Here is a 14,224-nt window from a genome sequence, read left to right on the forward strand (position 1 = left end):
TTTAGTGCTTTAAAGAAGCATAAATCTATACAGGCACACCATGGTAACAACCGACCAGCCCATCGGTGGCTGCAGCATATTGTATCCATAACTACGGCATGTTTGTGCCATCTCTGTGTGGCAGAAGAGATGGAAAGTTCCACCTCAGTAACCTTGGCCAATAGCTGTTTCTCATGAATGGGGTACTATATTAGGGAGTATGAGTCTGATTTTCAGAAGTGCCCAGTACAGAATTCTCACTCCTGTCACCAACTTCCATTCCTCCTCTTTGTCTAAGCTAGAGAACCAATCCACATGACAGCAATCCGATGACTTCACGTACAGCTACGCTCCAAGAGAACACATTAGGGCTGTTCCACTTCCCTTGCAGGGCTACAGACCCATTTATTAAAAGGAATACTTCTCTTCCCAAATGTTGGATCATCTCATCTTCACCACAAATGGTTTTATATACTATTTGAAAATGGGAGGTTGTAGATTAAAGGTGTCCCATGCAGGATAGTATGGACACATACTTATTTAAGATCACAATCTGCTTATACTCTTTTTGAGAGGTTTTCAATTTTAAGTCATTTTTGTTGTCCATATTCACAAACATTACATATAATTTTTATAACACAATTAGTATAACAGACAACTTTCCCTAGAAAATCCACTTTGTTAACAGGGCCATAAGCTACAACATATAGGGAATTCAGTGTTGCAAACATCCGCTGTAGCAAAAAATCCCACCCCAAACTCTCTCCTCCCACTCTACCTACTGATTTGCACCTACAATGCCCTGAAGCAGATTTATGGGCAACGGGAAGACGATGGTGGAGTTCTTTTCTGCAGCAATGGTGGTCAAGGTCTGCAAATAGCGAAGCTGAAGAGCAGCAGGGGACTCCGTAATAACCATGGATGCTTCTTTCAGGGCCCTGGAAGCATTCATTTCACCCTCAGCTGCAATTACCTGCGGAAGCAAAATTGATTACTTTGAATTAATTCTGGCACGGTAATAAACTAGAAGTCTGTAGGACGACTTCAGCTTTAAGTCATAAAGCAAAGACACCGCTCGTCGCTTCGACTGAGGGACCTCTCACCATGTTCTTCTGCCACTTCTGCCTTCTCTCTTGCTCAGTTCAGGGCTCCGCACGCCTGTTTTCCTGCCCTGCGCTATCAGGATGCCAGATCACCAAAGCTGGCATCGTGTCTTGAAAAGGCAAAGGGTGAATTTGTTCTATTTTCAAAAACTTCTTTTGTGTTTCTTTCCGCGCTGCCTCTCAAAACCAGAAGGTGCTCCCCACGTGTATGTGAAAATATTTTTTACTTAAAGCTGTATTTTTTTGTCTCTACAAGGGCTTGGCAGTGAACGGCATGTTTCTTGCTGGAGAAATATCTTTTTATTCCCTCATTCTTTTTAATTATGAGCTCATTAGGGACAGATTTGTGGTCATGCATTTCTCTGCAAGCAGGGCATTTCTGTGTTGGGACAATATAAATATTTTCTGAGTGTAAAGGATGGCTGGGTTAGAGGATGGCACTGTTTTAACAGAAAAGTTATTGGTGAGGTAATTGACGTATGTGTGAGCACAGGCAAGTGCATATTCCCCTTCAGAGTTCTACTGTAAGGGCACATATTCTTTTAAATGTCAGAATAAATAATAATAATAAAATAATCACAAAGTAATTAAGCTTAAAAAAAAAGTAGAAGTTAATACTTGGAGCGCTAATGTAGGCTTGAAGATCTTTTCCTAGGTGCACCACCAACTTCAGTAATTGCCAGCTCCAAAGGCTAATGAAATTCAGTTTGGCATTTATTTCTCGTGAAAATAAACCCCGAATTTTTGCATTAGAACCTAAAGATAAGTTAAAGAGAGACTCCTAATTAAGTGGTGAATATGAAAATCACATATATGTGCCTCAAAATCACTCACATGTGTGAGATGAACATCGTTAGATGTAATTTTCATGGCATCGGATGAACTGTAGTAAACCTCCCTTTTCCAAGACCAATTTTTAGTATTTAGAATGCAAGTTCCATTTTTCTACAAGCAGGCAGCTCAATAGACCACTAACATCTACCAGAAACCCTCATCTATCAGCTTAGTCTACCATAAAAGGTTTTTTTGGACAGCTTGGTCATTTTTTAAAAACACTCTACAGTTGCATCTGTGGAGGGCAAAACAGGTTTTCAAAACAGGATTAACAAACAACCCCAGGAAACAAACTGCAGGGCACAGGACACTAAGGGAAAAAACTAACTGGTCTAGTCCTAGAAAAGGAAAGTTCTAACTGCCCCTGAGGATTTTTACTCTAAAATTCAATATTTAGTATCACCTTCCCCCACCTCAGAAACGAGTAAGATGTCAAGACCAAGCTGATCCCTGGTCAGCTTAAGGGTGACAAAACTAAGTATCACAGCTGGTTTATTTCTCATATGAAGTAACAAACAGAAAACAAAAGGACTTGCCTAAAATCAAGGCTAGTCAGGAAAAAGCTGGAAGTAAGTTTGGCTTCTAATTCACAGCAGGGTCCAGCTAATAACCTCAGAATTGTTCTGCTCACGTTTCGCTTTGGGGAGTGTGGTAAGAAACCAACATTCTGCATTTTTGAAGGAAATTTCACCTGCATGATCCGAGATGAAATAGACCAAGCACCCAGACACAAATCCACAAAAATCCTGCCCTGTACTCCTATTTGCTACCATACAATCTGGCTGAGATTCTGCATTCTCTACATCACCACATTAAATTATTCATTAAGAGGGAAGAAAAAAACAATCCACACCCTCATGTTGATGTTATTACCTTAGCTCTCGCCTCCCGGGCAGCTTCTGCCTCTGCAGCCATTGCTCTCTGCAGCTGGACGGGTAATTTCACATCCTTGATCTCCACACGTTCCACCTTTATGCCCCAGTCATCTGTTGCGTCATCGAGTGTGGCCTACAGAAGGCAGGACAATTAAGTTAGCTGCAAATGGCTGCAAATTTGTCCAATTTTGAAGAATGACCAATAAACCAAATGAATTATCTCACAATTCTTGGACTTTAAGGGCTTTTGTATTATGATTTGATCATTATTTAAGCGTAGCTGTTGAAAACTAACAGAAAAACTCCACAGCTTGATTAATACGTGGAAGGAATTTCCTTCAGCAGCAGAGTATCGACAGAACGATCCAGGGAAGTCCTCCTCTCCTCTATCTCTTGTTCCCACTTGCTAGCCCCACTGGTCCATTTCTCTTTACTCACTTATTTTTGTTACACAAACCGCCATCCCAAGAGTTCTTGAGAGGGTTTTGCCTAAAGCTCCAAGTCACAACTCGGCTTATCACTTCGAAGGTAAAATAAATCCTGACCTGCACGGTATATCCCTGGGATTGCTGCTTAACTGCTCGTTTGATGGGATTGCTCAGGTGAAGGTGCTCGTACCTGCATGCTGTGTGCAATTTCTTCACGATCCGAGAGGATCTCAGAAAGGCTTTTGGTCCCCAGAACGTTCCTCAAAGTAGTCTGCGCCAACAGGCGGGTGGCTGAGTCAGCATTTGTGATATTTGCCACAGCAAGGGCGGCGTTCTGAACTCTGTAGTAGACCACTCCGTCTACATTAACTGTCACAGAGTCCTTGGTCAAGATCTAAACAGCAATGGGGAAAACATATAATAATTAAGCATATATTTGTTAATATAATGGTAATTACATATTTGTTTTACTAGACAGACTCCTGGTTTTTCCAGAGTAAAGCAACTGTTTGAAAACAAAAGGCCTTGTACACTGGAACAGGTTGCCCAGAGAGGTGGTGGATGCTCCATCCCTGGAGACGTTCAAGGCCAGGTTGGACGAGGCCCTGAGCAACCTGATCTAGTTGGAGATACCCCTGTTCCTTGCAGGGGGGTTGGACTAGATGACCTTTGAAGGTCCCTTCCAGCCCTGACCATTCCATGATTCTATGATTCTACGTATGCTGCACATGAACATGTCTATGTACAGATGCACAAACCTCCCAGTACAGTCTGCGAAGCCAAAACTATGGGATTAGAACACTTCTGATTGAAAAATAAATTGTTAGCTTTGCTATAATGTTATTTCTAACTCACTTCTTCAAATCCACAGAGAGAGCTGCAATTCATACAAATGACAGGAAAAAAATAAATCAGAAATAATTTACACCAAAATACATACGCTCTTTTCACCTGTTTTCTGAAACAAGCAACATTACCATGACCAGGTAGGTGCCCCCACTGTATTTTGGTGAGGTTTATAGTAATGGATGTGTAAGTGGCAGACTGACTGTCCAGGAATGCAAGAGGGATCGTAACGAAGGGCTGAGGTGATGGAAAAGGCTCCAAGAACACTAATCCTCAAAGCAGAGATGGGAATATGGACCCACTACGTTCAAAACGGGTTAAAGTGCTCTAGTTAATAGCACACACGGGAAAAATTTACGAGAATTTGATGTTTTCATGCTCATTTGATGTTTCTGTACAGAGGAAAATGGCTAATGATGAGTATCATTGCACAGAGAAGAGACATTTGGATTTCACCCTATTGATGTAGCAAGACACAACTCTGCAGGTGCGTCAGTTTATAAAACAAGGCAAAACGGGCAACCTAAATAAAAAGCAGGAGAAGGAAGAGGGAGTGTTATTTCAGCTGCACTTTCAAACAAACGTGACAAACCAGAGTTTCCCATACTGCAGGTGTGACTGGAGCTGAAGGCCATTCTCCATTCCTGCTCATTCCATAACCCAGGAATGGCCAATGCCGAGACTCCAGCACAGCAGTGGCTGTGTAAGTTACTTCATAGCCTGGCAGAAACTTTGTGAAAAAGATGTCAGTATTTAATGAGGAGAAAGGGAGAGCCGTGCCTGTGAGATACTTCAGAAAAGTCTGGAAGGTTTCACTCAGATATGTCCAGCTGCTTACAAAATGGGTTTTGCCTGTCCCAACAGCCTGATGTATTTCAGCTGCACGGGTGTCAGCCTTGCTTCAACATTTACATAAAAGTATCTCTGTTATTATCTAGCAGTTCGTTGTCCTTCTTGGAGGCACTTCTGATTGAAACGCCATCTTGTGCTGCTACATGAGTATGTGGTGATTTCTAGGCGAGCTGCCTAGAAAATCCAATTTGTGAAAATCCTTAGAGCTAGATTCAAGTGGAATGTAACACTTGTATGTTAAGCAAAAGATGTACTTGCAAAGATAAAGACAGATATTCTTGAAGGTTTAGAAGAAGGAACACCAGAAAGAGGTGTTAATATTAATGATATTTTAAAGTTAAGTTAAAAAGAGATTGAAATATGCTGCACGACCATGAAAAGAGGTGTCCTAATTCCATGTTAGACAACTACTATTATGTTATTTGATGAGAGGGACACGTGAGTTAGTTAACCTCCAAGACTTACCTGCTCAGTCCTTCCCCAGTCTACCTATTTCAGCAGGCTTTTCACAACAGTGTAAGATAAACAAAGAATGAGCAGCATGCACAAAAATAATTTTGTACAAATAAAAATGTATTTGTACTTTCACCTACGGAACACAAACAAACCTAAAGCCATCAGCATAATTTAATCAAGCCAAAAGAAAAACGGTAGAACTGATGGCTTCACTAATGGCACATCAGCAGCTGCAAGCACATTTTCCCTGCCAGTGATTAGGTTTCTACCAATTACCCTTTGGATTACACCATGACAGTTGCCATTTGTCTAAATGTACAACTAACGATGAGCAATAAGCTGACTGGCAAATATGGCAGGAAACAGATGCACCAGACAGGTTTCATCAAGCATCTTTGTCTTGCAAAATACACCAGATACAAGAGAGATACAGTTAAAATCAACATACAGTTGTTCACTAACTTCTTTTTAGAAGGCTACTCGGTTTTTATTCTTTTGTCATCCACTGAGTTGGCACCACTGAGTTCAGTGAACTTGACGCTGTGGAGACATTCTCTAAAAATTAAGATGTCCTAAGAAAAACAGACTAGAAATAAAAGTAATTTTTTTGTTCTTTAGGACCTTTGGACTGACAGACATCAGATGACATTAGGTGCAGTACATCTGCATAACGTTCCAGTGCACAGCAGGACACAGAAGCAACGCAGCCACAAAACTCACGTAAGGGAGTGGACCATTACCCTGAGTTGCTGGTAATAGCATCTGATGTACAGAATAATTTAATCTCGTTATTTTAGCTAGTTTGTACATCTAGATAAGTTGGCATAGGAAAGATCACTGCTGCTTCTGGAAATCTTCCAGATCTCACAGAAACAATTAGAGAATGTTGCATGAAGTCCAGCAGCCTTCAGTCCAAACCCCTCCCATTCCAGCTCGTAGGCAGTATTACGTTATCTTGTTTGGTCCTTAGAGGACAGCATAATTGCCTTATTTCAAGGATCTTCTCTTATGGAATGGTATTACTAAAGGATATACGTGTTCTTCATGATATATTGAACCTGCAGAAGAAATCTACATTAAAACTACATGCTGCCAAATACTGAGAGGGGAAAAGGAAAGACAAAGTGCAAAAAATTCTGCGAACGCTTTAGCAGATAGAAAGGAAAGTGCAAACTCACCTCTTGGGGAGGAATATCGAAAGAGACAGTCCTCATATCAACTTTGATGAAGCTGTCTACGCAGGGCAGGACAAAAATCAAACCTGTACAAAAAATCCATTCAAGAAGATGTGAAAACAGGTCATTAAAACAGATGAACTTGCTACTGAAATAAGCTTCAATCCAACCACTGTAGCTGTACCGCCCTCTGTAACAAGCTCAGCAGCATGTTCGTTGGTGGCTTTGAAGCCACGATAAGATTTTCTAAAAAGTATGCTGAGAAACTTCAATTTATTCAGGTCTAACTTGTTCAGAGATCTTTAACGTTTGGAAAAAAAAAAATAAAAGAACTGTTAACAGCTACTTTTGAAAATCTGTTCCACATAGTTACTTGTGGGGCCTAACTCTGGTAAGCAGAAACTATCAACTGCCTTTTGTTCTGGCGGATTACTGTAATTCCTCAACTTTACAGCAATGTGGAAGTGTTGCAAAACCTGGATGAAAATGAAGGAAGAAGCTATTGCCCCTTTCTGTCCCTTTGAGCAGCAGGAGCAACAGCTGAAAATAAGATTCATTCAGATCTCATCAGAATTTCTAATACATACGGGAAACTTTTCAAAACAATTAAACAATTGCTTCTATTTCTTTTGAAGAACATCGAGGCTTTCAGACCATGTCGATTTTCACTGACATACTACACTTCTTTTGTAAAATGGCACATTTGGTGCTGTTATTCCTCCCTTTACATTCCATGCTTTCCATTCTACCTGAAGGCCATGCATTAGCTAAGGAGATCTGGGTAAGGCTCACATGTGATTAGTTTACCACCTTCTCCATAGGAAGTAACACATCCTCCTCCTGGAAATTACAAAATTCTTGAGAAATCCATTCGCCAGTCTAACACAGTGTCTCCAGACAACTATTATTTTGCCGATGACTTAGAACAAATATTAAGAATGCTGTCCAGGACATACCTGGCCCCTTTGCTCCCCCTCTTAAGAGGTGTCCAAGTCTGAATATGATGGCTCGCTCGTATTCCTTTATAACCTGCAATAAATAGCTGAATGTCATGCAAGGCTTTCCAGAAGTACAATGGATTCCAAACTATTCCAAACTCTGGTCTAAGACAGTCTTGAGTCTCAAATGTAACATTACATTTCTATACTGGCTGCTTTTGAGAATTTTAGCCTAAACTTTATTGTCAAAAAGCAAACAGCAAAAGGAACAATCAGGACAATATTCCACAAGAAATATTATTCCGACTGTGGCACCATCTATCACCAGCAGAAGCAGAAGCGTGTTACCTTGGCAGGACCACGCACTACAAACAGCCGTCAGGAATATGGCAACAACAAAACAAAGTGCAGCGTACGTGAGCCAGCAGCAATTTTTCCAGCTCTAAGTCTCTGCGGTGTATGAGCCAAAACAAAGCAGGAGTTATTTCCTCCTGTCTGGAAATTGGAAAACATCAAGCTCAAAGTGATCACAGATGACAGTCGCTACACATCTGTCACATACATGTACACACTTATGTATTTATATTTACACACTTCATATTTACACACATACATAGCGAGAGACCTCCTTAAAAAAACTGAAACATTACAATATCAGTCCTCCAAGAGTAATTATGTGTTCTTGCAATTATTCTGATCTTCCAAACTAGCTTATATACTAATGACAACTGGGTAGATGCGGTAAAGATGTCAATGCAAAAATTGTTTTGACTAAATACTGTAATAGCACTTTTTTTTTTTTATTTGAAGATTAATGCACTGAAATGTTGGAGTCTGTTATATACTGTGTGCTATAGTTCAAGAAAGAATACAGTTACATTAAAACCAAATAAATAAAACAGAGAACAATAATAACCACTAGGAAGCACCTGCACTTAAAGTTTTAATCCAACTTAGCAGTGAACAATTTTACCCTTATGCACATCCAGATTGATAAAGGAAATGTAAAAATGGTGAAAAAAAGTGCAGTGATCACCAGGAGCCATCCACACACACCAAGGCCAGTAGTATTAGAGTCATCTGCAAGAAAAGAGCAGAAATTTTCAGATTTTTAAAACCAAGACTGCCTGTTAAACAAAGTGCCTACAGTGATACTTATTTGAATATTCTTTTAAATAAGCCACTGGTAGCACTACGCCTTTGGGCAAACTCACTCGGTTGAGATCAGAAGCCAAATTAAAAGCCTAATGCTGCTTTCATTTTCTCTAGTCTCTAGAAGTTGTGCAAGATAGCTGAGGGCAGAATATGGTCCAAGTAACATTTATGCAGAATTAACTATGTTAACATTGAAGTACAGACTCTCAGACGTCCCCATCTTCCCCAGTTTTCTCTAGCAGAGGGACCAATAGGCAGCAGTAGAAATCCTGTTCTTTTATCAGCTAGGGAAGTCAGAGCAACGCTTGCTGAACGAGCACAATGCAAATACCCCATGGCTTATCCACTCTAGTGACAGAACATTTAGAATTTGGTTTACATTCCAGCTGTCGTAGGTGCAGATCTGAGAAAACCACAATTCTCACAACTGCTGCACCTGGGAATCGTCTTGGCCAAAAACTCCTTGTGCTTAGAGGACAAACACGATAGTTCTCTGTCACAAAATGACACCAACTGAAGGTATTTCCAGAACCAGCAAGTAACAAGAGCTCGTGGTTTCAAATACTGCACAGCTAAAAAAGCAAGGCACCACGATAAAATGTAGACGTGCTGGGAAGCGTTCATAAAGCCACAGGAAGTTTCTCATCCTGCCAGCTAAGACTCCTACCAGTCTGCCAGGAGCCCATTGCCAAGTGGGGATATCCCAGAGTGAAACCGAGTACTCACAACCATCACATTCCTACTGTGGAGATACTGAAATTAATCTTTCTCACTCCCTCCTTTAAAAAGCCAAAGCATGAAATGCCAGGAAGCATCCACGAAGCTTAGGCAAACCCAATTCTCATGTTCAGATGGAAGAACATTGCTTCAGGACGACACTTCCCGTTTTTGCTGAACTGTGAAATACCCCCTTACAGTGCTGCAAATGTTATCCTAACTTGGTCAATGCCACAAATACTTAAAGGACTGGAGCCCTGTTATCTAAGGGACTGCATTCAGCAGCTTGCTTGGAAATAAAATGCATTAAAGAATCTAGAAGTTTGAATTTAGTTCTACCTGGAATTATATAATGAATTGCTTTCCGTATTCACCAAACACAACTACAATTCAATTTGTACAACAAAACTGGCCAGTTATAAGACGTAAGTCTCCAAGTCTTCACCCTAACAGTTATTTTAAGTAGAACCCATTTTATTACAAAGTGATTTTGAAAAATACCCATGGATTTTAACAATTCTGGATACATGAGTAAGCATTTTACGGTGCCTACAGTTGAACTCGGCATGAGCAGCGCACGCCCTGGAGAAAGAGGGAAGTGAGACAGATCAGTCATTAGATATCGCTGACCTTAAAAACGAGGAACAGCAACTAATAGTACAATTAGTACAAATTTACATCCACAATATTGGACCAAAGTCACAGAAGTCAGCAAAATAAAGGGGAACCAATGTTGGAGTTTCCAGTTCTCTTTTTCACTGATGGTGGGTCTCAGCGCTAACTCCTGCCTTCCCAGTAAGACGGAACATGGAAGTGGCAGAGAATAGGAAGTTTTTGTCTCACACAGCACATGGGAAGAGTTAACTACAACCTCACCGCCCCACTTTGAGGAAACAGAACAGATTTTTATTATTCCCTCCCGTCACATCTATCTAACGTTTTGCTCACGTGAAAAGCACGAGCGGTGCAAACAATCGGATACCAAATTCTTTTTGTTCCCATTTACCGGTGCAACGCCTCAGGGGTGACTCCTGTTGACTCTGCTCGTAATTATTTGCTCAGATTTCCCCTCGGTGACGCGAGTTACGGTACGGAAAAACGCGACACACCGAGAAAAACAACAAAAAAAAGGTTTTTTGAACCCAAAGAACACAAGTTCTGCAGGTGGGATCAGCTCTCAGCGATGCTGTGCCACCCTCCCGCACGCCGTTTCCGAAGAGATGCCAGGCGGCCACCCGCGGCCCCGCCGCGCAACGCGCCCCGCCGCCCGCAGCCGCGGAGGGTCCGCGGAGCCCCCGGGGGGGGAGGGCTCCGCCCCGGGGGAGCTGCGTGGCGGCTGGAGGCGAAGCGAAACGGCTCCTCGCTCCTTCCGCGGGATTAACTTTGGAGAAGGGTCTGCCAACTTTCCTCTGCGACTAAAGAAAATAACAAGAAAAACCTAAAAACGGCAGGAAGGCGCTCGGAGCCCCCGGGACCCCCCCCCCCCGCCGCCCCCAGCTCCCCCCGGCCGCGGTCACCTCGCGCCCGCTGGCCTTTCACCGCCATCCCCGCCTCGTGGTCCGCCATGGCCCCTCCGCCGCCGGCCGCTCCGCGCCGCTGCCCCGCGCTCGCTCCCGCCCCGGCCCGGCCCGGCCCTCCCCTCCCCGCGAGGGTGGGGCCGCGCGCTGCTGCGCGCCGCGCGCAGCGTCTCCCGCCGCCGCCTGAGGAGACGCGGCCGCCCGAGGGGCGCGGAGCGGGCAGCGGCCCCTGCGCGGGTGGCAGCGGACGGGCGGCGGCTGGAAAACGGCCGCGGGCAGCAGGCAGGGAAGGAAGGGGCGTTAGTGCGGGCAGACGCGCTGCGCTGTCGGAGCGGGGGCAGGCGCGGGCGGGCGCAGAGGAAGGCGGGGACGGCGGACGGAGCGAGCGCGCAGCGGCAGCGCAGCGCCTGAGGTGAGCGGCGCCCCGGCGCGCCCCCGGCGCGCAGCTTAACGTGCAGGGGAGAGCTGCTGGTTTGTAGTGGGGAGGTGTGGTATCACCTCAAGAATGAGCAAGGAGCAGCTTGCAAACTGGTGAGATTTACCGTCCGAGCGCTGCGTTCGAGGAGCGATGCGCTGGGGCACAGCGTGCTCCTTTCGGTGCCCGCGCTGAACTGCGTGGCCAAAGTGAGAAGGGAATTAAAACAATCCTGAAGAAAAAAAACCTGCTTTTCGAAAATTCATGCCAGCTTTCAGGTATTACTGCTTCTCTTCCTGACCTGTTGCAGGGCACCAATGGAGAGTTTGGAGCTTTCAACTCCTTTGGAAGACACCAAAGTCGTGATCTCCGCTGCTTTTTCACGAGGTTCATCCCACAGAAACGAGGTGTGTGTAGAAACACGTCGTTACACATCCAGTCACTGCATACCAGGTGCCGTAAAGATTGTCACATTGGAGCAAAGTTCCAAGGTCAAGTTCGATATTAGGCTGGATTAGCTGGACTACAGGTGTTGCACGGCCGCTCTTTAACCTTTAGTCACGTCAGGGATGTTCGTAATTAACGGACAGCGAGGGGCACGTGCAAACTCACATTGATTGTGCTGCACTGCTGTACTGATAGCGTGCAATGGCTAGCTGCTTCATGAAACACCTTGCAACACATGACAGAAAAGTGGTATTGGACTGCTAGAATACACAGAGGTTTATTTTACGTGTTGATGTTATTCTGTGGTTAGACTTCTCCTTGGAGGTAGCCCCGATTTTGCTTCGCGTTATGTACCAGAGGAGCAAAGTTTTTGGGTCGGCAGCATGATTGATGGAGAAGAATGTGCGCGTGAGCGGAAATGCATGAATGCTGAAATGCAGTCCTGTTTCTCCAAGTGATGTGAGCAGCATCAGTGAAAGACCAACACTTTCTCCCAGTGAGAGTGAGACACCTAACGAACATTCCTTCTGTTGCTGGCATGACTCCTATTACCACACTTTTGCTAGTTGATTCCAGAGTAATCCAGACTAGCAGTATATGAGACTAAAGAATAAATCCATCTCAAGATCCCTGAGTGCTTATGACCTTTTAAAATTCCTTTCTGTCTTTTATCTTTACTAACATGCTTGTGGACAGTTGCTACTGATGCATTTATGAGGTCTGACACCTGCAGTTCTCGTTCTAGTAATTCCTCAATATTGTTATTTTGTTCTATTGTCTACACCTTTGTGTGCATTTGCCTATACTCTTGCAAAATTAATCTAAACAACTTTGTAGGCTATGTCTGCCTTTATCCATGGAGTAGGTACAGTGCATAAACACTATGGATGAAAGTGGTTCCACCAGCAGCAGTTTTACGGACCTGCAGTTTTACCTGACCATGAGCAGTGCAATTGCAAGCTCACGTTTCAGGTGATCTGACTGAGATGCTTCTCTGCAATTCATCATGTCTGTCCATTTCCTTTCCGTGCAAACCATTCGTAAGGAAGATGGAAGAAAATGCTAAAATATCCCAAACTGCTGTGTATATTTAACAAGTAGGGCTATTCCTTGAAATATATAAAAGGAAGAGAAAGCCTTTGAGCTGTCCAAATAAGAACTGATAAAGAATCGTTGTTATGTAGGCTCCAGTTGTCGTCTCCATACAGCTCTCAAATCCCCTGAAGCAGCTTGCAAGGAAATATGATGTTTGACCATAAGTAGTAAATATCATGATGTTATAATTAAATTAGAATTAATGGGATTCCATGAGCTGGGGTCTTATTGTGAGAAAGCAGTTCATTCTGCATCCAAAGAGACCAGATCCAAGGACAACAATATCTACCAGTTCTTTGCCTTGTTACTCAGAATATGAATTACTGAGTGCCTTGTGGGATATAGTCTTTTCATTGTTGGTATCTAAGTTAGTATCTAATTCACAATATTTCTTTTATCTAAACAATTGAAAAGTCATCAGCTCAGAAATTTTGCTGACTACCAATCTAGACCTTTTGTGTCCTGTTCCTCATATTGTAGAGGTCCTTCCCGTGTCATGAAAAAATATTAAAATTTGTCATGAAAAAAGTCTCATAAAATAGTATGTAAGGTGGCATGTATGATACCAGCAGAGCTGAGCCACGTTTTCTTCCTTTTTAAAACAAAAGCAGTGTGTTTAGAATAAGCATCTAAGAAGTAGGAGAAAGAGTCTATCACCCAGTTCCCATAAACATAACAAGGAGATGTATGTATTCCCATCCTTTAATGGAAGAGGCCAAAGGATCCAGATGATTGTGTGTGAAAGCAGCATCACATTCAGCTGTTGTGGGAGCACCTTGTGGGGATCACAACATAGGAAGTAATCGGATGCAGAATCTTGATGAAGCAGGGATGCTGGGATGCAGGCAGGGGGCTGGTCAGAGCACACATTGTGCAATTTTGATCCGAAGATGTTTACAGTGGAGTGGAACATAGCACAGTAGAATAGTGTTGAAGTTCGTAATAGTATAAAGGAGTTGAGCGTGTCTGCAGTTCTACCTTTCTTCCTTGCTGACCTTAGGGTCTTCTGGAAAATAGACTGCTTAGAGTGTCTGAACATTGATTAAGAAGGAAGGAAGGATGTACTTGAAACAGGAGGAGCAAGTTCTGTGAAAACACAGAGCAGTAAGCTATGATGAGCCCTCGTCACCCACAGCAAATTTGGAACTAGAAAAATCTAAGCTGGTGCCAATAATAGGATAAGTGCTTTTAAAATTAATAGGAATTGAGCATTAAAAAAAATATACGGCATTGGTTTCCCTTATTTCAGCGAAGAAGAGGAGGCACCTATTCATTTGCCCTGTCACTAAAGTAAAAAATATGCAATTAAGACCTTCATCCTTCATGGAGCTGGCAACCGTACCTAATCTAAAGCCGTAATACCTCAGCAACGTGCCGTGTACTTGTGGACAA

General features: G+C 43.1%; 1 protein-coding gene across 1 annotated transcript; it reads right to left on the bottom strand.

The window, feature by feature from the left end:
- Window positions 1–757: 757 nt before the first annotated feature.
- STOM (stomatin) lies at window positions 758–10,924 on the bottom strand. The gene is made up of 7 exons (XM_086625114.1): window positions 10,876–10,924; window positions 8,460–8,566; window positions 7,505–7,577; window positions 6,552–6,634; window positions 3,410–3,613; window positions 2,790–2,924; window positions 758–952 (listed from the first exon to the last, which is right to left on the bottom strand). The coding sequence occupies exons 1-7, from the start codon at window positions 10,922–10,924 to the stop codon at window positions 758–760; spliced, it is 846 nt and encodes a 281-aa protein (XP_086481240.1).
- Window positions 10,925–14,224: the final 3,300 nt, after the last annotated feature.

This window comes from Tauraco erythrolophus, chromosome 22 (assembly GCF_009769465.1).
Source record: "Tauraco erythrolophus isolate bTauEry1 chromosome 22, bTauEry1.pri, whole genome shotgun sequence".
Lineage (NCBI taxonomy): Eukaryota > Metazoa > Chordata > Aves > Musophagiformes > Musophagidae > Tauraco > Tauraco erythrolophus.